This window comes from Cheilinus undulatus, linkage group 16 (genome assembly GCF_018320785.1).
Source record: "Cheilinus undulatus linkage group 16, ASM1832078v1, whole genome shotgun sequence".
Taxonomy (NCBI): Eukaryota; Metazoa; Chordata; class Actinopteri; order Labriformes; family Labridae; genus Cheilinus; species Cheilinus undulatus.
This window is the reverse complement of record NC_054880.1, coordinates 35105069-35131768: the sequence shown is the minus strand read 5'-3', so window position 1 is coordinate 35131768 and position 26700 is coordinate 35105069. Positions and strand designations below refer to the sequence as shown.

Genomic DNA, 26700 nt, shown 5'->3' with positions numbered 1-26700 from the left:
TCACTTTGGGTGGAAGTTATATGTGAGTTCAACAGACCTACAGATCACTTTATTTCCATTTACTACTTTAAAAAACTGTGATACCACACTGTTCCTACTACACACTAACTGCTAAGCCACAGCTACGCTTCTCATGTTTACATCTGTGAAGTGCCAGACAGGAAGGAAGCGGCCATTAACTGAAGCTACAGCGGTCTCTAGTGGCAGGAGGTTCATTACTTTTTAAAACAGCATTATGGACTGGGATTTCAAGCCTATGTATATGATGGGTAATTCATTTAACCGACTCGTGAATCCTGTGTTTAACAGTTTTAACAATTAACCGCACGCATCCCCGATCTCTATACACATCTTAAGGCGAGAGACAGGAGGGAGAGGAGAGAATTAGACCTGCTGAATGTTGCAGAAGCCTTGGAACAAATTCTGAGAAGCAGTCATGTTTCATTTTGGTGAAAATAATAGAATGACAGACAACATTTATGCTCAAAATCTGATGACAAAGTTTCGTTTTAGACACTTTCTGCACTTACCTATTGCAAATACCTAAAAAAAATGTATTGGAGATGTATGTATGATGTATGTATGTAAAAATCAAGGAAATACCCTTAGACCTCAAGGGGTTAAAACAAGTTTCTCTGTTTGTCTGCTAAAGGTCTATAGAAACCTTCAGTGGATCTGCATCCATGCATTTGACTAACTCTGTTTTCCTGTGATATCTGATCATTTCTGCTTCTTTTCTCAAGATCTTGGCTTATTTTTATCTCACTTGATTTTTATAACAATGATTTTTCATGATACTGACTTGATTTCAGTTGTTTTCTGAAGCTCTTAATTTCCTTTTCTCTTCTCTTTCTTGTGATAACCAGAGACTTTTCTGGCAATCCTCAAAACAAAACAACAGCTTGTTTTGTGCTCTGTAAGATCTAAAGGATAAAAGATAAACACCATAAAACCAAGTGTGTAAGTCACACTTTTTTTTTTATGATCAATTTTTGGGCTTTTTGCCTTCCTTTGACAGGAAAGCTAAAAAGAGACAGGAATATGGGGAGAAAACATGGGGGAAGAAATGCACAGAATTGTGCCAGGAACTGAGGACTGCAGCCTCTGTTCATAGATGCCAGATCTACTGAGCTAAAGCAGAGCCCTGATCAGTAATTTCCATGTACATCAGCTGTACCACTGTCCCAAGCACCATGGGTTTGCTCCGACCAAAGGCGAGTGACCTCGAACACTGGAAGTGTGTCCATAGCACTGTGCAACGCAGCGCAGTCCTGAGGGCAGGACTGAGGACAGGAGGGCAGAGACAATGGGAGAACTGCGACTTCACGCAGGAATAGTATGTCAACAGCAGATTACTTTCCTTTTTGGGGGGTTGTTCTGTTGTTCACTTCAATATGATTCCATAATTTTATTGCTTCTGCCATTGGTGAGAACATTATGAGGTTAAAAGACTAATGCTTGCTATAAAGAATGTGTGGTTTCATGTAAAATTTTGAGGTTTTCCTTTTAGCTCTGTGACCCACTGACCTCCCAAGCTGCAGGATGAGACTAAACATTGATAAAATGATTTATGATCAAGAGTCCTTACATTTTTGTTCTAGAGCTACCAGCAATGTTACACTGCTGTAAAATAACCTTGTCAAGTTTTTTTTTTTTTTTTGACTGAAAGGATTCCTTAAGTAAAGTTAACAAGTGAACACTGGAGGTTTTTGCAGTATGACTTGCAAGCTTTGGGTCTATATGTCAGTGCTGTGCCAGTGCTATTTCAAACACTGTTAGCTAGCATTATGGATGGGTTTAGGGGCTGGCTTTCAAAGCTTGAGCCCCAAATGTTTTCTTAAAAGCCCAGAATTTTTTAGGTTGGTATGAAGTATATTTATGCTGAATGTTACAACCAATAAATGAATAAAATAAAATAAAATAAAAATCAGTTGTAGTAAATGAATGGACCTTGCTGATCAGAACATATGTAGGAATGTCATTCTCGCAGCCAAACTTAAAAAAGACTCAAACTTTTTTTTAAATTTAAGATCTTATACACACTGCAGCTTAAAAAATATGCTTAACATTACATTGACTACTAACATTTTCTTAGTTTTCATAAATAAATATGTCTGGAACCCCAGATTTTGCTTTTATTGTCCTTTTTAACATGAATAGTGCTAATTATTAACTTCTGCACTAATGGTGCATTCCATTTATCCTTTTAACTCAGAAATTCTGAGTTGACATCATCAAAAAAAGTGCCCTGAACTTGTAATCCCATAAATCAGAGCAACCCCTATTACTCCGAGTTACAAGCTTGCATTCAACTAAGGTGTGATGTCGTTCCCAGTTCTGACATCTGGCTTCCAAAGTAAATGGAAAGCAGCATAAATTCCTACCTTACCCAGCTAATGCAGCTTCAAAAAATAACATCTTACGGTTTCTGTGCATTTTTTCAAAATTGCTTGATGTTTTAACTTCGTCATTTGAGCTAAACATTTCTGGTGAAGCATGACTCTGGACCCTCCTAAGTTTGGGCTGAGCCCCAGATATCTCTCACCTCTAGCTCCACTTCTGACTAGCAGCAATGCTAAATTCACATGGCACATACAGATAGAACTAAGGCTCTCTTTACACAGCAATGTTCTGCTCCATTTTCCGTCTTTGTTTTCAAATAGTTCCACATACAGACAACAACCTGTTGAAAGCAATCACCATGCACACGGGACCGCAGGAAACACCACACTGTAATATACAGTACATGCCAGGCCAGGAGGTGGCAGTGGGATTTTGCAATGGACCAAAACACGCATATGCGTAAAGACCCTCCCTCCTTGCACATGGCAATCGACTGCAACTGTAGTGCGAATGTGCATCTTTAGAAAGTTGTGTTTTGCCTGACTACATGGAGATGGAAAAGGGGGGCTTTTTAAAAAAAATGTTCCACTCTGGAGCTCATTTCCAAATTGTAACATTTTAAGTACCAAAACATTGTTTGGCTGTCTGCATTTGGGCTGTCAGGTAGAAAGACAGCCAAAATGCATTTTCACCTGAAAATGTTATGTAAACAGGGCCTAAAAAAGCAGGAACTGTTTATCATGGGCTTTGGGAGTGCAATAGAATCTGGATTTTATGGGAAAATATTGAAGACTAAGAAAAAGTTTTACATGCATGTCCACTTTGGGCTTCCAAACATTTAACATCATGTCTCATGTTTGAATCTGAAAATACTTCAATGTAAAATTTTATCACCGGAGTAAGAAATTATTCCTAATTTAGGAATGCAGAGTGAATAAGCATGTCCTCTTTGGGTTTCCACAGTTTAAATATCCTGTTTCACTTTTTTTTTATATGTACAGAATTAAAAATGCCACAATATGAAATTGCCCCAACAGAACTGGAATTGACATGATCACAGGAGTATGGAATGAATAAAACATACAGATGCAAACCACAGTCTGAGACATATCCATCTACTTTTAATCTACATCATACCAGCAACAATAGTGGCTTTAAATCCCTGTTTGGATCACAGGCAGCTATGTGAATCCGTGGTTACTAGTTTTGGTATCCATCAAACAGACTAATTAATTCAAAATAGCATGAAAAGAGGGGTCTTAATATTCTCTTTAACTTGAAAGTTGTGTCCACAAGCTTCTCATTGCTTTTAAGATCATGTCTTTGAACATCAACCCTACATCATTTTATTATGAAGAGCACATAACACTAGGTTTTACTATTCCGCCCTGCTCCTCTCCTTGTTATTCTCCAGGGATACACAACCTTTTTACTGAGAACTTAGCCGGTCCCTCCGCTGGGTCCCTTTCCTCGGTGTCTTGTGAAAAGAGCCACTGTTCTCTTGGGTTCTGGATGCCCGGATCATCCAAACAAACGCTGTTTGTAGAACTAACATCTTTGTTCTCCTAAACCTGATTATGCATGGTGTACCAAAGCAGTCCGTACCAGCAGCTTTGCTTCCCAAGCGCGTATACATTTGTCCACACAGGACTGCAGAGACACATCCTCTCATTGTCTAAAAATGGACTTCAATACAGAGATCTATTACAGGTTTGGCTCTGAGGCATTGGTTAAAAAAAGAACCATACAAAGACGGAATATGTAACGAGGTCGAATAACGAGATCACCTCCTTTTTCAGGTTTTTCCTCCATCAAGAAGCACGGTCCGTGCAGGATGTTTAGTTGAGAATAGTGCAGAAGGAAATGAAGTCTCAGGGCCTGAACATGAGCAGTTTCCAGTAACAGTTGAGTGACTCAGCCCTCTTCTCAAATAATCTCCATGGAGGGAGTAATCACTTCAAATGCTGAATATGAAATTATATTTATCACACAGAGTAGCTTGATGAAACAGCATCTTAAAGCCCTCAGACTGCTGATTCTGAATGAAGTAGAATCTCTGAGCTGTTGTCCTTGAAGCTGCTCTTAAGTGCATGTGTGTTAAAAAAAAAAAACCTGTTTAAAGACAACTTCCAACCAGCACTGAGACTTCCCAGAAAATGATGCAGCGACCTTGTTGTTTGGTCCCTGCATGAGACTATTCATCTACTCTCTGATTAAAGGGATGACAGCGATGGCTGCATCACAAGCAGGGGATGCTTACGGCCTAAATGATGCAGTTAAAAGCCACAAATGAACAAGCATGATTTCACTTTAAGACAGAAAGCTGCTTAAAGTAGTAAGCAGGATTAGCAAAACAAGCACACAGGACTCAGACTAATGCATCCAGTTATCAGGACACCTCATGAAAAGTGACTCAGTCAGTGACCTTATCGCTTTTAATTATTAATTCAAGTGGATAATGATACTCATTAGAGGAAAAAAGCCCTTCTGTTACACTCAGCAATTTTCTGCCTGAGATGGGAGGACTTGGGGAATTCTGCAAGGGAATGACCTCAGATAACAGCAGACTGTTGTGATTCATATCAGTATGCAGGGGATTTATAGGACCCTCCAGTCATCGCAAAGGTGTACAACACACACGACTGACTGTATTCACGCAGCAGCACTCTGCTTTTTGCCCTTTCTCCTAAGCTTTCTCAGCACAATCGAAGTTGGTGTAGCGTTTCAGGGATGATAGCTGGCGCGATGGCTGCTGCTGGCATTTGGTTTTTTCCCTGCAGATGCTGACAGGACACTTTGGGATGTCTCTGCTCCCCTGTGAGGGCCTTCATAGGTGAAAGAAGAGACCTGCTGACACAAGACCTGTCTAAGAGCACAACAGAGGCAGGTGCGGTCGTCAAATGTTATGCATTAATTCAGTCAAGGGTGCAGGACTCTTGCATATAAGGCTGCCAGCTTCACAGGCTTTATTTCCCCCACAAAAGCAAAGAATTGATTTTGAATATTGCACTGTAAAAATTTGTTTCCTCACACTTCCAGGCAGCCTTCACACTCCCTGACACCTCGTGATTGGTCTCCATAAGTGTCAGATTTCCTTTACCCTGCAGGAACATTACTTTCATTTACAATAACTGTTCAGATCAAGTACACTTTAAGTGTTTGACCATGCATTTTTGGCTCATCACAGTAACAACACTCCTTTGTGCCAATTTGCAGTGACGCGTCAGACTCAGTGAACAGGAGAGCATTCAGCCTACCTTTCCATCACTATCCTGGAGTTTTTTTTTTTATTACAGCAGCACAGACGGGATAAGGATGTGTTGGCTCTATGAGCGGCTCCTGTCTGCCTCTCTCGGTCTGATTCACAAGGCAATTCGGTCCAGGTAGTGAGGGAAAATCCGTTTATCCGTGCACTACACTTAACGCGGGGCTGCACCGCGTGGCCATTTCAATCCTGGTGCTGAAGCGGCAGCCTGACAGCGGCTGATAAAGTGAAGATTTACTCTCGGACCAAGTGAGGGGCAATCCCTCAACACTTTAGCTTACTCCATCAGTTTCTGTGCGCTCTATACTGGCCCAGTGATTTAAAATCGCCTCAGTGGTAGAACCCTGTCTCCCTCTTTAACGGTCTAGAACGCGCACACATGCTCACAAAGACAGAAAGAAGTGGAAAGAACAAAGGTTTAAATGACGTATTGCTCAAGATCAGCATGGAGGGAAATAGATACATTTAGACCACGATATAGATGAAGAGACTCAAAATAAGCAAAATGCTTTAAAGGGAATAATTTAGCTGACTTCATATTTTCCAACTTAAGTTCCAAAGCGACACAAAAGGATGAAAATGCTTACCAAAGACTTGAAAGGATAACATCAGGTGCTATTTCAGATTGAAACTCAAACCCCTTGAGGCTATACAAGACTATAAATCGTCCGCAGTTTTGCAGCATTTTTGTTAATAAATGCGTAAAACCTACCATTACAGAGAGGATATTCCTGGAAAAAGACGTGCGTAAAACACACCAGTCCGGCGATCACTCCTGGAGGCGAGCAGATCAGCAGCTGAAGTGTCGCTGGTGTGGACTCAAACCCCCTCATGTGTCGAACAAAAGCTCATTGTAACTTGTGTCCTGTCATCTCACGGCGTGTGTCTGACCGGGTTGCTTCTTTTGATATCCGCACCCTAGAGGGTATCCATCGGTGCGCACTCAGTGAGCTCTTTCCCCTCTTCTGCTGCTGCTGCCGCTTTTAAATATCCGATTTCACTCTGTAGCGTTCTTTCCCCCGCAGGATACATTAATAGACCTGATGCGTTTGTTTCACAGATCCAGCAGGAGTTTCACCGACTTCAGCGAGACCCTACCGGATGACATGTGTTCATGATTGTGCGCTTGTAGTCAAGAAAGCCGGTATATTGGCGCTCTGATATGCGCAGGATACAGCAATAATGATGTCAACATACCCCACTGTGGTGTAATACTGGTAATTCATACTGTCCAATAAGATCTAAGGTATGATGACATCCAAGGATATCAGTAGTGGAGCTGAACCAATAACTTAAAAACGTTGGATATCTCCTTATGAGTCATTGTATGGGAGTTGATCTTGAGTGGTGACGTTACTGTTAAATAATAACTGCTTTCAGATTGATGCTAGTAAACCTGTTCGGGTTGCACAGCCTGAAACAACGTAAAAGTAAAAAAAAATCAGTTTATATTTTCACGTAAATGAATGAAATTATGTTCGTTTTTTCTGTGTTACCATGTAGTTGAAGAGAATGACCCGTCAAACACTACTGCAGTGCGCTTCTGATGTACTCATTCTCCCAAAATGCACCATTAGGATGAAACGTCATAACCTCGCGACCCAACGTGCGTTAACGTGGTGTAGCTGCCTCGCGCGCTAGCTTTATGAGCATTAAATGGACAAATATGACAAATACTTGTGGTTATAATGATTAAAGTTGTTTTTTCAGAATCTCAGTAGTCATTCAAACGTTTCCGGAACAAGTTTGGATACCAAACTGCACGTTGATTCCAGTTCGTGTTGCACCAGCAGCGTACCCAGTAGGAAGATGAAAGCTCGTGAAAAGTTCCTCCTCGACGCTTCTCTGCTGTACAAAGACAAATGTCCGGAGCTATCCCGGTTTCTCATGTGAGTTACCTTTGTCTTAAATTCTGCCTGAATTTTACTTAATATATCAGTTCTAACTCTCTCCTCCGTTGTTGTTGTAACGTTAGCATGTAGCCGCTAGGTGGGGGAGCTCGACCAGTGTTAACGGTTGACTTTTTGCCAATACGATGACGTCATGGGAGCTGGAGTTAGTATTGTTGCTGTGTGGTTTAATTTTTTAAGTATTAGAATGTGCACCGGTGTTTATGTATTCCTTTGTATTAAGATTTCACTCATTTCCCCCCTTTTTTCTCTTTATATTTGCTTTATTCCCCCTCTAGTCCTATAAACAATACAAGTAAACAGCTACCTTAGCTTGCGCAAAATTATACGTAAACTCCTACGACACATAAAGGATGGCGTTAATGTCACTGATATTAAAGGAAGTGTCATTTACAGTGCTTTCAGAAAGTATTCAGACCCCCTCCATGTTTTTTTCAGTTTTCTTATGTTGCAGCCTGATGCTACAGTCCATTTTTTATTCACATTAATCTGCACTCAGGACCCCATCATACAAAAAGGGAAAACATAGGTTAAATATTTTGGCAAATTTGTTAAAAGTAAAAAAACTGACATTTCAAATTGACATAGGTATTCATTATATTGATGCACTTTTGGCAGTAATTACGGCCTTAGGTTTTTTGACACAGTAAGTGTTGCACACCTGAATTGCAGGATTTTCAGCCATTCTTCTTTGCACAAGCTCACTCAGGTTGGATGTGGACTGTCACTGGACAGACACCTTTAGTTCTCTCCCAAGATGTGGCATAGGGTTCAAGTCAAGGCTCTGGGTGAACCCCTCTCAGACATTCACAGAGTTGTCTGTAAGCCACTCCTGTGTTGTATTGGCTGTGTGCGTAGGGTCATTTGTCCCATTGGAAGATGAACTTTAGGCCCAGTCTGCAGTCTTGAGCACTGTACTTTGCTTTATTCAGATTTACCTAAACTCTGACCAGTCTCCTAGTTCCTGCTGCTAATAAACACCCCACAGCATGATGCTGCCACCACCATGCTTCACTGCTGAGATGGTATTGGACAGGTGATGAGTGGTGCCTGGTTTCCTCCTGGCATAACTTAAAGACTTAGGGATGCACAATATTAGTATTACTATGATATAAGGATATAGATATCAGTATTGGCAGATCTGAAAATTTCTGTTGATATTTTGGCTATGAAAGTTTTCCTATATCAGCTGTAAATATTGGCCATACAGTCAAATAAATAAGTTGACTTGTAAGTCACACAGGCCTATGTCAGCAGAAGTTTTTTCTCTGTTCATCATCATTCCTTAGACTTTATAGTGTTTTAAGGACTTCATGTGTTTTTCACTAAGGAGAGGCTACTGTCTAGCCACTCTGCCATGGAGCCTAGATCAGTTGAGGGCTGCAGCGATGGTTGTCCTTCTGGAACTTTGTCCCATCTCCACACAGGAACTCCGGAGCTCAGTCAGAGTGACCATCAGGTTCTTGGTCACCTCTCTTACTAAGGTCTGTCTCCCCTGGTTGCTCAGTTTGGCCAGGTGATCAGCTCCTGGAAGAGTCCTGGTTGTGACAAACATCTACCATTTGAGAATTCTGGAGGCCACTGTGCTTTTGGGAGCCTTAAGTGCTCCCGATTTTTTTGTATCCGTCCCAAGATCTGTGCCTGCCAACAATCCTGTCGCTGAGCTCTGCAAGCAGTTCCTTTGACCATGGCTTGGTTTTTGCTCTGATATGTGTCTGTTTCCTGTTCAGTATGAATCAAGCTTTATAAGGTGCTAGTTTTTCTTTCTCCTTACATGAAACTGCTCATTTAAGAGTTTGTTCCAGTTCTCCTCAGCATACCAGGTAAATAGTAACTGATCTAAAATCACAGCTTGGTCCATCCTGAGTCTGTTAGCGACATCTTTTTCTCCATACTTATTGTTTAACTGGCACTAAAATCTATATTTCATTTGAGTTAATTAAACATAGAATAATGGTTCTCATTGCAAGGCATGGCTGTTTTATATAGTTCCTTTTGTAGACTGGCTCTTTTGTAGACTTCTCTACTGCTATTTGTAGCCGTGAACAGTGGCTGCTCACATGCAGCTGCAGTGGGACGCAAGCTCTTATCACTGTACCTGATTATTCAGTTTAAACTTTACTTTCATTCTGTTAGTCATTGTTGAGTGGAGTAGATTTCATTGGTGAGGTCACATCTCTTTTTTTAACAAGCACGACAATGAGAGCGACACAAAAAATACAAAGGACTGCAATGCAGAAAATCCCTCTAATCATGGAGCAGGTGAGCCAGACATTGTGTGAGCCTCGTCTCCTGTCTTGTATTTTTCCCTCAATTGTTAAAAAACCTGAGTACAGAGTATAAAGTCTTTCAAAACAGATACTGCCTCTATCTAATCAGCTTTCTGCAGCCAAGTCCATGTATTCCTGTTAAACACAATAGTAATTAATGGCAGGTTCTATTTTTTTTTTTTTTTAATCATTTACTGCTTGGTGCTAAAGTTTTTGCGCTTTTGCTAAATCAGGAAACTTTTCCATTTTCTTCTGGCAGCGTGTCCAACACTTGGGTGATTGCTTTATTGAAAAAGCCAAAAGTCATTCCAGGAGAAATCCTCTAAAGCCTGTCTCTGTGTGCGTTTGTCTCTGTGTGTGTACCTAGATAATCACAGGTGTGCTGTCTGTCTATGTGCCATGAGTTTCTTTTTTTATGAAAGGTATAACAGTATGAGAAATTAGCTGTTTGCAAAAATATTGTTCAATATTGAGATGACATTAGCTGTAACTTTAGACTCCTACGTCTCTTCTGTTCTTCTTTCTGAATCCAGAATTCTTTAACAAGGACTTTAGTTTTACTGCAAACTGTAAGACAGGCCTTATTTTCTCTACTTCCTTAGCCATCAAAGCTAGCTGACTTCTCTGTTGCCACTTAGAAAATGCAGAGAAAAGACAATGGCTTGTGGCTGTGTTTGGACACTGTAAATGCATGTCCCATATATATACACAGATAGATAGATAGATAGATAGATAGATATAGATCTATCTATCTATATCTATCTATCTATCTATCTATCTATATATATATACAGTGCTTAACAAATTTGTTAGACCACCCTAACCAAAGTAAGGTTTATGCCACAGCTGCCCTAAATTAACAGCACTGGTAATTACCAAAATCATTTTTTATGTTTCTGCAAAGGTTAATACACCAATATGTAGAAGCTCTTTAACCCAAATGATATTTTTAATGCTAAAATATAATTATTATTGTTATCCATGGATTTTCAAATTTTCTGATTTACAAAAAACCTGAAAAAAAGTAAAGCACATTATTATTTCTTGCTTAATATGTCAAATTATACTTATTTACTTGCATTCCTGAACAGAAAAATTAGATTTAGTGGTTGAATGCCATGCTTTTTTAATTTCTGACTTCTCAGAGAAGCCCAGTGAGTCAGCTCAAATATGGGTGAATTCAGTTTGAAATTCTTCATTCCCATTCAAAATGGTAAAACATGAAGAGCTCAATGAAAATGAAAGAGAGCAGAAAGATCTTTAGGGCATTTCATTACCATTTCTGTTTAAAGGGAACTCTAATAAAATAAAGTGGAAGAAATAATGCCACAGTCTAACATCGTTTAGTCATCTGGTTAAAGGATGGAACAGCAAAAGATGTTTTCTAACATGTTAAACACATTAACGTTATTGTGTAGGCAAATGTTACTTCAAATAACATGAAAAACCGCCATCTCCAACAGATTAATGTTACATTAACAGTGAGGAAGCTTAAATAGATCCCTGCTGCAGTGGTGCCAGTGTAACTTATAACAACAGTAGCTGTGGCTAAATAGTTACATCATTTAAATTCCCCTTGATTTACACTCGAGGCTAATGTTAGTCTCGTAACAAAGTTCACTGTTCTGGCATTTTCTGTGGTATAACAGTAAAACTGGGCAGACTTGTCATTGTAGAAACTGTCTTCAGGAATGTGGTGACTTTGGGTCTTCAGTGTTGATTCTTGTGATTTTTTTAAAGTTTAGATATAACCACAGCATTATCTTCACAATGGGACACATGAAAGCGAGCTCCTCGAGTGGCTCTTTTTACACGTCAGGCTGCAGCGTTCACTGGGTAGAATTCGTCTGATGTCTTACCCAGACTTATCGATTAATTAATCATATCGCTGATCTGCAGAATGAAATGCTGATAGTGATTACTGGTAAAATGTCAAATAATATGTATAATTGGCCAGACTGATTATTGGTTGACCCCTACTTTGAAGCATTTCATTAAATTACCCATCACTGATAATCTCCAGGAAGAAGCATTAAACTGTACAACCATAGAACACATTACACTGGGAGACCAAAATTTGGTGCCATCACATGAAGCACAATGCACAAGTACAAATAGTGAGTGTTTTTTTGTGTCATGTTCTTTATTTGACAGCCTAGGACTACATCAATGACAGAAGTTCTGTCATCATTTTTACAGCATCTTCAAACACGTGTAGTGGTGCTTCTGATGGAAACAAACACACACTCTTAAGGGATTTATTTTCAACATAGGCACAGTACACAGATTATTGTTGTTTGGATAAGGTGTATATTTTAAATACGTCTGACATACAGTGTTACTGCACTACCACCCAACCTTAGCCCATTATCCACACAGTGGATCGAGTATGGCTCCCTCTTGTCACTCCAAACTCACTTACCTGCTGATGCCAACCAGCTACAACAGTAACAGCTGTGGTTACCATGGAAAATAAATTAGTAGGCTAAATAAAACTGTAAAGCAGTAATTTACATGCACCTTGCAATATTTATTTTCACCCCAAAAAACAGGGTTTGTGATAAGTGGAAAAGTGGGCATAACTGTTTATCTACCGAGGAAGTGGTTTTGGTGCAAAAAGAAAGGCCAAACTATACGTGCAAACTCTTGTGGCTTATGTTTGAGTTGGGTTTGAGCCATGTCCCAGTATCCTTCCGCTTGTTTCCCTTTTCCACCTGAGCCAGGAAACTTGTGGGCAAAACCTTTGAGTGGAACCAAAACCAAAGTACAACTTGTGGAAATCAGAGTCAAGGTCATTATAAGGAAGCATGTGAGCCCACCACTGCTACTTTTAAAATATCGATCCATCCACCAGACTCTTGGCTTAGTTGAGATGTGGTTTTAAAGAACATTTCAACCACAGCCAGCAGCCCATCAGGAAAAGTAGAATCTGGATATTTTGGCAACTTGGTTTAAGACCTCAGTGTGTTAATCTTACTTTTATTCTTAAAGACGGATTGTAGTGCACCTGTTTGTTTTCTTCTGGGAGTTTCCAGTATCTCCTCAGTTTTGGTTTAGGTCATGTATCACCAGGGTGTGTGTTTGTTGGGTGGTTTAGTGCTTGTACACACTACAGCACATATTTCCTGAAGGTCGTGTTACTGCCCTCTGCCGCTGTCTGCACCTTCTGATGATGACTGAATGTGTTTGTGTGCATGTTTGCCTTTTAGTTTTAAGTATTATTGTTGTTCTTTGTAAAGTTTCATAAATATTGTGTATGTGTATATTTAAGTTGTCTACAGTAATATTTAGTGAAGTGACAGTTTCATGATTCTGTGTCTGTTATGACATGTGGACTGATGCCACTATATTGTGACTCACATTGGTCAAGATGTTTTCCAGTAAGTTCATCATCACAGTTATTTTTCTAGTAACTGGAGCCTGGTAACAAAAATATGCAGCAAAGCAATGCCGCACTGAATAAAATAGTTTTAAGTACTTTCATGCATTTAGTGGGTTTTTTTTCTGCAGTCTGCACTGGCAGGATCAGTACCACTAGGTCTCCACCCTTGCCTGCCACCTGGTCTACATTGCACCCGACCCCAGTGCCTATCTCTATAGGTGGTGGGCCCCTAGGGGGTCGGCTCCATGTTGTCTTTTCAGTGTGAGCCTGACTGATCCCCATGGACAGAAACTCAGCTACCAGATGCTTGCCATTGTGCTGTCTCCCCTAGGTCTGGCTCCAGGGAGGCAACCCTTGACAGACAGATTGGTGCGGCATCAGCAGTGTTTTCGCACTGTACCGCACTGAAAAGAGAGCTGAGCCACAGGCAAAGCTTTCAAAGTAGCAGCTGATGTATGTTCCAGTCCTCATCTATTGTCATGAGTGTATCAGCCGTGTCTCACCTGCCTGATATGAGCAGCTCAGGTGTGGGGAATTTAGAGAACTGAAGTCTTGCCTATTTTTTCTGTGCTCTGTTTGGGGTTATGGAGACAGGGTGATGATGAATGGACTATTTACCTCATGATAGCACATATGCACATCCACATCAGTAGAATATGTCTATATTGGGTTTCTTGATGACCTAGATAAAGGCCAAAAGCTTAAAAGCACCGTTTTGATAAAGTTCTTCTCCAAACTTCTACTGTTAGTGAAGCTTTATGTTTCCACTCCAGTAGAATAGGTCACAGGAAAGATAAACACAGTATGAGTGCACTTCTGGTTTGTGCTCTTCAAAGTAACAGCCCTGATTATCATTTCTTTGGTGAAGCTCCCTTTGTTCATACTTAGTGTATTTATTTTGAATAGCTCCTGAAATGCCTCTGCTCTACAATAGTTGAAATCAATTGTAGGGGAGTTTAATGAGTTTAAACTTATGGAGAACGACAGAGCTTTGACAGTAAGGAGATGTGGCCATCACATGGCAAACTCACACGAAGTGTGAAGCCTCAAGCAGCAAACATGCAGCCAGTCTGAAATGGGCTTTAGAGATTGGGTGAGGAGCCTGAACATCCAGAGGGATCTCAAAGTAGAGCTCCTTTTGGGTCAAAAAGAGCCAGTTGAGGTGGTTCGGGCATCTGATTAGGATGCCTCCTGGTCGCCTCCATGTGGAGGTCTTCCAGACACGTCCGACTGGGTGGAGACCTCGGGGAAGACCCAGACCTCAGTGGAGGGGTAATATATCCATTTTGCTTGGGAGTGGCTTGCACTGCCGCAGGGGGAACTACCCATCATGGAACCATGAATGCCTGTACAAAAGTTTGTCCCAGTCTATTCTCTATCACATGGTAAATGAAAACTTTGATCTGCTGTTGGCACACATGGGAAAACCAGGGCATCCCCAAAGTTTTAGGATTCACTCCATCAGGGTCATCCATGTCTGCAACAAAGTAGTGCACCCATCGACTGTGGCTTAATGTCACTTAAATGATTACTAAAGTATTTTCCAGGGTTTTTTCAGCCACTAATCAGTTACTGGTTTCAGCAGTGTAGCCCAGTCCATCTGCCCTCAGCAGAGCTCAGTCATTCAAACATTTATCCAACTCCCTCTCTGCTCTGATGGTTGTTACCTTTGGTCAGCATCTAAATCGGTCACAACCTTATACCCACCCACTTAACGGTCTCGTCTTTCCTTCACATTTTATCTCGAGCCTTAGAGTCCCTCTCAGCAGGAGATGGCTAGGCATCCATCAGTACTGAGCTGCAGACAGGAAGGCACCTGCTGGCCTCTTTTTCAGTCTCCTGCTGATAAATGAAGAGGACACATAGTGCTCACTTTTGGACACTAAACCAAAAACTAAACGTATCGCTAACTGAGCCAAGCTGTTGTGGCCAATGTCTAAGGCCTGATAGTTTAAAAGGTTTAATCTTGACCAGAATAATCTGGAAATCTAGAACTTTTTTATATCCAGGATCAGGTAATTCAACTCACTTTGTTTCACTCTCTTTGGATTATTTCAACCTTAGTCAGGTACATCATTGTAAATATTGCCAAACCAAGAATACTGTTGCCCGTAGTAGGACTTCACTTGTTATGCTCTGTCCCAACAGGCACAAACCTCTGACAAACTCGAAGATCCTGCCAGCTGGTTTCAATAAAATACTTAATTTCTGGTTTTAATAGCTGTGTAGTAAATATTTTGGGGGACAAACCTTTAGTCACTGCTACAATTTTCTCGGTAGCAGTTCAGTTAGAATCAGAATCAACTTTATTGGCCAAGTATGCTTACGCAACAAGGAATTTGACTCGTTCAGCTTTGCTCTCAATGTGCAGAAATAAAACATTTAATAAAAAAAAAAAAAAAAACCTGAAAAAAAGTATAAGAAATTAAGACTTTGATATGTACAAGCTTTTGTTAGATATTTTTCCTAGTATATACAAATCTGTGTGCATTTATGGTATGGTGCAAGATGTGTGAAGAGTGCAAGAATGCTGACTAGACATGATCAGAGTATCAAATATGCAATGATGTGGCCAGATTTACGTGAGGTATACGATAATTTGAGATAGTTGATTAGTGCAAATGTGCATATGAGGTAGGGCATTTTAACCATAGAGAGCCTTCTTGCTGCCATTTCAAGTCTTTCTGTTATCATTATTATGGTCATGGTTAACCTGACACAGAAACTGTCACTCTGGTAATTGGAAACAGCCACAGAATTCCTCTGATGAAAAATTAACCGTCAGGAAGTTACTCTGATAACCACTCAAAAGTCTGCAAATTACTCTAATGACCGCTCAACAGTTGCAGACTAACTCTTATGGCCACTCAACAAACAGTGTCAGATAATAGAAATCAGAAAATAGAACTTTCATTTAAAAATCATCCTAGCCCTACTCAATGTAAAATATCTTCCAGTGTCTCTTACTGCGTTACTGTATCTGAAAATACTGTACGAAAGCTCACTGTGGTTACGTGTCTCACAACATCTGCATATTTGCACTAAATAATCCTTTTAGGACAATCGGTTTACCTTACTCAGATGCTGTAAGTAATTATTCTATTCACTGTAACTCAAATACCAGATTAATAATAATGATAATGATAATAATAAACTTAATTTATATACCACCTTTAAAAACAGAGGTTTACAAAGTGCTTTGACAGTAAGCAGAAGAACAACTACAACAAAATGTCAAACACAACAGCAAAACATCACAAGAAAGACAAAACCCCAACAACAGAAGAACCCATGGAGGACTCTGCAAGCAATGTAACTCAACTTCATAAACCCAGTAGAACATTAAAAACACAAAAACAATGTCAAGTTAGCAAGACTCAGATATGTAAGATTCCAGAGTAACAGTGAAGACCAAGAATAAAAACCCATAGTAACCTAGACCAATCCAGGTAACACAGCAGATTAATAAGTCATAATACAAAAATTAAAATTCTAGACAGTAAAAGATATCATAATCAATGTTTCCCTAGGTTTTCCCCAGGTTAATATAATGGATGAGGAAACACTTACTGTTGTTTTTGCCTGCATTTGTATGGGGTCTGCAGCAATGTTACCTGCCCGTTTCCTCACCCTGGTTGGATATAAGTCATGGCTGGATAGGAGGTCGGTCCTGATAATTTGCTCTTCAGTGCAGACCTGATTATCCCTTCCAGTCTGTTCCTGACCAGACTTAGACATTCAAGTGGCTGATAGGAAGGAGTGAGCAGACGTGTGGTGTCAAACTCTCATCCCAGTGCTGTCCGTGACATTTTAAGTATATTTTTTAGTTGTTTATTTTTTATTTTTTAGTCCACCCTTTCTGCTGGGATCAAGGTTATTCCAGTCCAGATCACAACACAAACTGGAGTTTTTATCCAGAAAAAATCAAAACTGGATTTCACAGTTTCACATTGTCTTTGTACTTCCATTTTATCCACCTTTAATCTGAACAGATTACTTTTAAACAACAAGGTAGCACATCTGGAGACGAGCACAGCAGAAGTTTTTGTCCCACAGCAGCAGTCAAACTGATTTTCCCTGATGGCGGTAATAAAATGTTCCCAGATTGTTTTTTTTTTTTTAACATATTGTCTTAGCAAGCACTCTTATCTGTAATTACAATATTACATTAAAGTCAACAAAATACACTCCAACCCCCTCTTGCTGTATTGTTTGCCTCTCCTAGTTGTCAGCAGTTCATGCGCTGGTCTCGTATCTCAGCGCTCATCACTGCCGCTGAGTAGCGTGCACTTAAAAGGAGATGCATGTCAAGCATGTTAATAAGATTAGGGCAGTGGGAGAAGTCTTTACAGGGCTAGGTTTCTGAGAGATGGCTCATCATGGACACAGCAGGAAGGGAGATGTGGTGGAAACAAAATGCCCCAAGAATCCAGCTTCTCGGCACTGTTGTTGTTAGTGGTCTGTTCATGGGTTTCAAACATTCCTCGTACTGCTAAGCAGTGAAGAATGTGTCCTCTTATGCTCTCAGAATGGGTATTTTAGTGGTCAAGTACCATTAATGATACTTGACGATCAAAATGAAGCAGGATTAACGGTAAAAGAAGGCTTTAAAATCAGCTATGAATGCTTCCTGAATAGTTAAGAGTATTTTTGGTAAATGTTCAAGGCCTATGAGTCATTATCAGTCCTCTGCAGAGTCACAATCCACCGTGCTGTCCTCAAACAGCTTCCCATTTCCAGTATTTCCTGACACAGCTCCTATATAATCTGACAGCTTAATCCAGTCAATGGTTATTAAATTGTTCGGGGGGATCAAGGGACAGTGACTCAGCCTTTGGAACGAGAGACTGAAAATCATCCAACATCATCAAACGATATAATGCAGCATCTCATATAAGAGGTAGATGATAATGCACGCACAGAGCATCAACAACTAGCAGCCGCCGACAGGTCAACTCCAGATTAAAGTCTGCTGTACACCCCCTCCTCTTCCTTGTTTCTGTCAGTCAGTGTCACACGTGCAGCAGGACAACAAATTTCCCTTCATATTTTAAGCCTGAGGCTAATTTTAGAGGGACTCATCGGGGGCTTAGGTAAAACATTTTCATAAATGTCTCACTGCGAGCGTGCCAGACCTGAAGGCAGCCTAGCGGTCATTTACAAAGGGAGGGGGGAAGTAATTGAAATGGTCTGGATAGTTGCCCTATATTGTTTCCACTGCACACAGAAGGAAGAATTGTTCCCAAATTTACCATCTTGTATGGTTTATTTCTCTGAATCATTTCAGCAGAATTATTCTTTCGCCAAGATTCTCTCAGAACATAAAATCATAAACCATTTCAAACAACATGTGTTCATATGTTCCCTCTTCATTTGTCTTGTTTGTCTCATTTGAAAGGAGCTTTTTAGTGGAAATCCAACATTTGAAATGAATTAATGTTGAATTAATTATGACAGCTTTTTCTCCAAAGGGATTTGAAGTATTCATAAAAGCTTTCATTATTCAATCTTTACTTCCTAATCATCTTAAAGTGTTATTTTTTTAATTAAAACTTGTTAATATTTTATCTCACTCTTATCCGGTCCAATTATCTGTTCAACATTTTTGATTTGCTTTTCTTTTTCTTCTCCAGGCAGCGGCCCATGGAGGCAGACAGTAAGTTTTTAGACCTCCAGATACTTACATGTGCATCTTAAAAGATTAGAATATTGTGAAAAAGTTCTCTTTTTTTCCTGTGATTTAATTCAAGAAGTGAAACTTCCATGTTTTCTAGATTCATCTCATACAAAGTGAAATATTCCAATACTTTTCTTGTTTCCGTCTTGATGATTATGGCTTCCAGCTCATGAAAATCAAAAATCCACTATCTCAGGATATTAGAATATCACAAAGCATCAGTCCAAAAAGGATTCAACATACAGAAATATTGACTGTCTGTAAAATTCTGCTCATTTATCACTCAGTAATTGGTTCAAGCCCCGTTTGCACAAATAAATGCATCCATGCTACGTCTCATGGAGCAAATCAGTCTGTGGTCCTCCTGGGGTGTTATGGAGCCCAGGTAGCTCTGGCAGCTTTCAGCTAATCTTTTTTGTTGAGTCTGGTGTCTCTTATCTTCTTCCAGAGATTCTCTATGGGGTTCAGGTCAGACCAGTTGGCTGGCCATTCAAAGTAATCAAAAGTAATACCATGGTCAGCAAACCAGTTTCTGGGAGTGGGCAGGTGCCAAGTCCTACTGGAAAAGGAAATCGGCATCTCCATAAAGCTTCTCATTAGAAGGAAACATGAAGGGCTGTAAAATCTTAACAAAGCCCAGTGGACCAACAGCAGCAGCCTACTTTACACTGGATTCCAAGCACCTTTGATTCTGTGTCTCCCTAATCTTCCTCCAGACTTTGGGGCCTTTATTTACAAATGAAATGCAAAATTTAGTTTCATCTGAAAACAGGACTGTGGACCACAGTCCAGTTCTTTTTCTCCTTAGGTGTGTGATGAGGTTTCTGGTGTTCAAGAGTACCTCAACACTAGGAACAACATACTTGTAGTTCATTTCCTGGACCTGTCTGTGTGGTGGCTCTTGATCCACTGACTCCAGTCTCAGTCCACCTCTTGTGAAGCTCCCCTAAGTTCTTCAGTCTGCTTTATTTGACAATCCTCTGAAGACTAAGCTCATACACATTGGTTGTTTTCCTTTTCTTTCCACACTTTTCTCTTTGGTCAACTTCCCATGAATGCTTTGATACAGCCTCTGAGAACAGCCTGCCCTTTCAGCAGTGACCTTCTGTGGCTTACCATCATAATGGAGGATGTCAGTGATTGTCTTCTGGACAAGAGTCAAGTCAGCAGTCTTCCCCATGTTGGGTTGTGTGGATTTAAGCAGAATGCGAGAATGAAGGTTCAGGAAACCTTTTCAAATTGGACTTTTCCACAATATTGTAATATTTTGAGATAGTTGATTTTTGATTTTCGTGAGCTGTAAACCACAATCATTAAGATTGAACAAAAAAAAGACTGGAAATATTTCACTTTGTTTGAGATGAATCTAGAATATATGGAAGTTTAACTATTTGAGGTAAAATTACGAGGGGCAAAAACCTGATATCTATTTTTTTAGATGCACCTGTAAACAATCCAACTTTTTAGTTTTGTTTTTACTCCGTATTCACTCCTGCTTGTTTTCATCAGAGATGTTCTGAAGTGCACTAACAAAGAAGAACAGAAATGAGTAGTAAACTAGCACCTTTTGTTTGTCAAGGCAGATATTTCACGAAAACCTCTGCCAAACACAACCAAGTCAGCCAGCTGTCCGAGGCACACTGCCTCAGATCAAACTCTCTCAAATACACACACACACACACACACACCCACACACACACACACAGGGCCATGCCAGCCAAAAACCACATCAATAGGTAACAGCACAGCTGTTCAGACAGTTCTCCTCCAAATTAGCACCAGTCCCTGAGAGACAGACACACTGTTCAGAGTACCAGTTGAAAACTTAATTGCTTGTCATCTAAAATTGATATTTTTACCCTTGTAAAGCTTTATTCTGGTGACAAAAAGCAAAAGATTCAATATGATGTTTGGATAAAGAGAGTACTTAAGAAAGTCAATTTTTGCCTGTGAAGAGAAGAGCTATTGGCTGTTGTAATAATGAACACTGCTGTGATTGAAATTTGTGTAGCAGCTAAAACAAAGATTGAAATATTGATCTATCATCTAGCTGTCCTCAACTCTTTTGTTTTTTTTAGTTAATATGTTACCTTAAAGGGATAGAAAATGGTCCACTTGTTATTCTCAACCCAACATTTAAGCTGCCAGCTTTAGAAAATTGTGAGAAAGCAAACGATATATGTAGTAAAATATGCAGCCACTGTATCAGAATTACAGCTGCACAATGAAAGATTTGCTTATACATTTTCTGATGCCCTTTCTCTTCTCTCAGAAAAAACAAATCAGAAATCTTCCAGTCTGGTGCAGAGCCCCCCCGTGTGCCCTCGCTGCTATCAGTGGCTGCAGCCAGACAATCAACGGGTGAGACTGCGGCCAAAGCAGCGCCCATCGGCACGGATGCAGAGCGTCCTGCGTAGGCAGGCCAGGGGCAAACGACTCAGCCTGAAGCAAAAAGAACTACTGCACCGCTTCCAAAAGTCCTGCTCATTACTGGTAAGAAGACAAAACACTTCAACCCCACAGACCTGGCTATGTATTGTGCCGCACTGCAGCACACTGTCCTCCCAGATAAACAACAGGCCTCATTCAACAGTGTCTTAAGTTTTTTTTTAAATTGGTTCTTCAGATACTTACAAATCATGATGTGTTCTTAAACTGCTGAGTAGTTCACACCTGCTTTCTTAAACTGACTGAATGCCATGTGCCTGTAAGGTGGAAGATCATGCCAGTTTTTCCTGATTAGCATAGAAAAACATCCCTCTAAAGCAGAGACTGCAGGGCAGTGTGCAAACACAGAAGGTAAACAGAAGTGAGATGGGAAATGGAAGGCTGTCAATAATGTCTGAAATTAAGATAAGCTGTAAAAACAATCACACACTGGACTCTTAAGTATGAGAAATACTTGGATAGTGCTGCTCCAAATGAAAGGGGAAAAGGACAGTTTAATTATATGTGTAACACCATGGTGGATGGGTTGTTAAGGCCATGGATGTGACATCACATGTGGTGTGAGTCTGCTATTTCTGCGGCTGAGCTGAAGAAGGGATGAGTGATAGAAATCAGTCGGGATTAAGCAGCAAATGGCTTTATTTCAGCTTTCAACTTTTTTTGTGTTTTTTTTTTTTTTTTAAGATTTATTTTTGGGCCTTTTCGTGCCTTTATTGGATAGAGGAGGACAGTGGATAGACTTGGAAACAGGGAAGCAAGCGGGAAGAGACATGCGGGAAATGGTGCCACAGGCCAGATTCAAACCCAGGCCACCCACGTACATGGTGCGGGCCTTAACCACTCGACCACCGGCGCCCCAAGAACTGAAATTTTTTAATAAGTTTTCTTAACTATGCTAACCGTGGTCAGTACAGATCCTCAGCTGAGGGAATATGTGTACAGAAACGTTTTGAGTTGTAACAACATGTTAATGTGTGAATATGTCTAGTCTGTTAAAGTTTATGCCACATAATATAAAAGTTGTGAGCTATACCATGAATTTATCACATTAAAAATAATCATATTCAAAAACCACAGTCTAATATTTTCACAGGTTACCTAAAGTAAGAAGTAGGTGAATAACTAGATGCAATACAGAGAATCAATGGGTGTAAAGCTTCGTATTCACAAAACTTCAGCGTTAATGTAGTTTCACATCCATCACGGATAAACCAGGCTGATATGAGTCTTCAGGCTCTGCTTCGTGTACTTAAAATCTGGTCCATATAAATGGCAGGAAACTTGAGTTGTGGCCACATATCAATATCCAAGGACTAGTAAACAGTAAGGATCTCTGTCAGGTCCAAATCGCCTTAATTTAAGCTGATTTGACTTTGTTTTTTCTCTTGTTTTCACCCACTCCTCATTGAGCAGACAGCCACAGTTGTGTCCCACACTGAAAGTGACGTCAATAGGTAAGATTGGTACCCCTACAAAAGGGTGCCAAAAAGTGGGATGTACTGGTCAGTTTCTGGGGACCTTTTCCAACTTTTGATGTATGGAAACGCAAAAGAAAAAAATGCGTGTTGTGCCGTACTGAACTAAGCTGGACCGCTTTGTGGAGACAACCTACTAGTGATGTGTCGTAGAGCCAATCAGTCTGTGGTCCTGCTGGGGTGTTATAAATTAGACTTTCCCACAATATTTAAGTATTTTGAGATTTTTTATTTTTAAGAGCTATAAGCCATAATCATCAATATTAACCTAACCTCCTAAAGGAAATCATGGGAAAAATGATTCAGGTTTTTTGTTTTAAGTAAATGTTTAATGATAAATTAAGCATAGTTCATGATGTATGTTATTGTGTCTTTCTTAATTCGGCCTACTTGAGTGCTAAAAAGTGCAACAGCAATCATTTTACCCTGTTATATCAGTACTAAAATGTGCATAAGAGTGCTCTGTACCACTCTTAGATTTGAAATTCATAAGTGGGTTTTAAAGACAGGTTTCATCTTAAGAAATGCTGGTGAATGAGGTGCAATGTCTTCTGTGATAGTGGTATTTAAATAGGTGTTTCAGAGAGCAGGGTGATGCAGAGGCCGTTATAATTTGATTTTAATTGAACTTTTAGGGTATTTCATAATACCTGCTCAAAAACTGTTTGCGTCAGTCATGACTTCAGAATAGAAGTGTCTCTGGTGTATAGAACGCAGATCAACTTTTAGATTAACATTTGGCACCAAGAGTGCATCTTATGCACAGAATTCATTAAATCTTGTCTTATGTGGTGCACTGGCATTAAAAGGAGGGTAGATACAAGATAGTTTCTTTAGTGTAATCAAAATAGTATCACATCCTAATTTATAATTACTCTCACAAGCCCCATATTGCCCCTGAATGCACTGTTTCTTGCCATTCTTCCATTTACGTTTATGAAGTCATTTATTTTCAATCAACAGAGAGTGCCTGGTTTCATTACGGCGCTCCACTCATCATTACAGTTTGTACAGTGGTCCCATTAAGCTTAACTGTAAGAGAAGTAGTGCTGCCAGGCAGCGCTTTGTCAACACTCAGCCTGTTCCGTCCCACAGTCCTCTGAATTGTTATTGTGCTACTTTCTGTCTCTCCTCCTAATGGATTGCAGCAGGCGGGAAGAAATGGAAAGCTTGTTTTGGCGAGAACACAGCCACTATAGTGATAAGCTCATTTAGGCGAGGAAGGCTGCAGTGGACCTCATGGCAGTAGGGTCACACCCCCCCTTTTCCTGCATCCGAAAGCAGGTTTAGAAGAGAACCACAGAAGATCTGACATCAGGCTAATGAAGAGCAGCTCTAGTGGAAATGCCGCCTCATTAAAATGTGGTTGGGTCATTTAGTATGCAAGTGTTCACAGGCAAGGCACTCCAAACCCACTCTCCACTATATTACCATTGACTCCGAGGGCAAAGAAGAAGACAAAGATGGATGGAGAGAGCAGGAATAATAGAAAGTAGTGAGAGGGGAGTATAACTCAGGAATCCGAAACAGAGGCAGGAAAACAAAACAAAAACTTGGAAGGTAGAAAGATAAAAAAGGTGAAAAAGAAAAGTCAGGCCATGGACTGCAAGAGAAAAAGTTGCCATGGTGTAAGAGAACCTTTGGAGGCAGCAGTAGTTGTGTGAGCCGTCCTGTTCCACCTATGAGGGCAGATTCAGGGTCTGATTGGAAATTCAAGTGGAGAAAATGTACCAATGTTTTTTTAATGCAGTGCGATATTTTACCAGAATGTAGCTGCCGTCTATATTTTCAGGTGAGCTTAAATATAAGATAGTGCTGCAAGAATAAATTTGAAAGTCTCCTGCTTAAAATTGATCATACCTGTTCTTTATATAATATTAATATATACACAGTGCACTGCAGAAACATAATTTTAGAATTTCTAGCAAATTTATGGCAAAGAAAAAACTGAAACATCACACTGACCCTTCATCAGACCCATACTTAAAATTAAGCTCAAGTTCCTCCCATTTTTGTGGATCGTTGCTGAGATGTTTCTACACCTGGATTAGAGTCCACCTGTGGTAAATTAGATTGATTGGACACAATTTAAAAAGCCACACACCTGTCTAAAAAAGGCCTCAACACTGACAATGCATACCAGAGCAAAAACCAAGCCATGAGCTCAAAGGAACTGCCTGCAGAGCTCAGAGACAGAATTGTTGAAGGCACAGATCAGGGGAAGGATACAGAAAATCTGCTGCACCAGAGGTTCCCAAGAGCACAGTGTACTGTAATTCCAAGAGCTCATAATTCTCAAATGGAATAAGTGTTGCACAACCAGGACTCTTTCGACACTCCACAGGGGGGATGGTGTGTTTTTAGGGATATGCAGTGTTTAGTGTCTGCCAAACATAGCATCTTGTCCAGTTCCACAAAGCACCATTTTGGTCTCATCAGACCAAAGAACTTCCTTCCACTTGACCATGGAGTCTCTCACATGCCTTTCAGTGAACTCTAGTCCAGGTTTAATCTGAGTTTCCTTCAACAGAGTCTTTCTCTTTGCCACTCTCCCATAAAGCTTTGACTGGTGAAGAACCCGGCCAACATTTGTTGTATGCAGAGTCTCACTAGTCTTGAACACACTCAGTTTGTGAGGATGGCCTGATCTTAGCAGATTTACACGTGCCATACTCCTTCCATTTCTTGATGATGGATTTAACTGAACTCTGGAGAATGTTTAGTACCTTGGATTTTTTGTATCCTTCCCCTGACTTAAGCTTTTCAATAACCTTTCCTCTGAAAAAACCATCTAAGGGGTAAACACGCTCTATCAGCATTGTATATAAGTTATATGTTGTGGCCACTCAAAAATGCAAAAACAAATAATAAGATCTATACAAGCAAAATAGTTCAGCCTCCATTGCATGATGAGTCATTGGCATTCTTATATTTTCTTGGAAATCACAAAGTATTATAAGGAATGTTATTATAGTTCAAATATTTACATCCATACTTATTTCATGTGAGCTTTAAACCTGTATAAGTCTTAGTGGCTTCACCCCCCATACTCCAAAATAACTCTGTTGTGTTTTGTACCCCGAAGGCCCCTGCCATGACTGTGCACCTCTCCTCTGACTCATTTGTCAACAGTGTTCACATCCACATGGAGAATGTTGATACTAGCTTGTCACGAGACTTCCTCGTAAAGCGATACACCCCGAGCCTGTCCTTAGAGGTATTTTTACCTCCTGTTTCACGGTCACTTGCCTCTAATATACTAGAGGTTCGAGAGGCATCAGAGGGGTGATAGTGAGGCGATACCCTGAAAATTTAGAGTGGTGAAGCGGAGAGATAAAGCCAAGAATGTAGACTGGTTTTCTCTGCCTCAGTGGCTCCAAACTGATGAACAGAACACAACAACCCTGACGGGGCTCAGCACAGGAGCCTGAATAAAAAGATTAGCACCTGCCTGCATCTTCTTTATAAATAAAAGCATGGGGTCTTAGGTAGGATAAGTGGAGAATCAGATGTATTTAAAGAAGTATTTTGAACATTTTCAGATGGTATTCCTTTTATTTTTAACCAGTTGTTTGTCATGTTTGAAAAAGGCCTGATTGCCCACGTGTCCAGAATTAGTTTAATCCTTTATTTTTGATTCACAGTTTTGTTTCAGGGTGACCCGGTTGAGTGTTGTATATGCAAACACATTTTTCTGCCTTTCTTATTGTTAGTCACGTGGCACAAACAGAAAAGACGAGGATTTATTGGAGAACTGCTCAAAACATGCTGCTGAATAAATTCATTGTTCTGTTTGTGCTGAAAGTTAGACAGACATTCAAAACAAAGTGTGAGTTTTTGCAGAAGCAGATAACCGTGCATGCTTCCTAGCACTCTTCCAACTGTCAAAACATGTCTGGGATGTTGTTGAGGATAAGTGGTGCGGTGGAA

General features: G+C 40.2%; 1 protein-coding gene across 1 annotated transcript in view; it reads left to right on the top strand.

Moving 5' to 3' along the window:
• Positions 1-7208: 7208 nt before the first annotated feature.
• Positions 7209-26700, top strand: part of c16h18orf21 (chromosome 16 C18orf21 homolog) — a 39706-nt gene continuing 20214 nt past the window's right edge. The window contains exons 1-3 of the mRNA XM_041810010.1: positions 7209-7497; positions 18804-18826; positions 21120-21340. Of these exons, the coding sequence (XP_041665944.1) occupies positions 7418-7497; positions 18804-18826; positions 21120-21340 (324 nt within the window). The 5' untranslated portion in view covers positions 7209-7417. The remainder of the gene's footprint in view (positions 7498-18803; positions 18827-21119; positions 21341-26700) is intronic.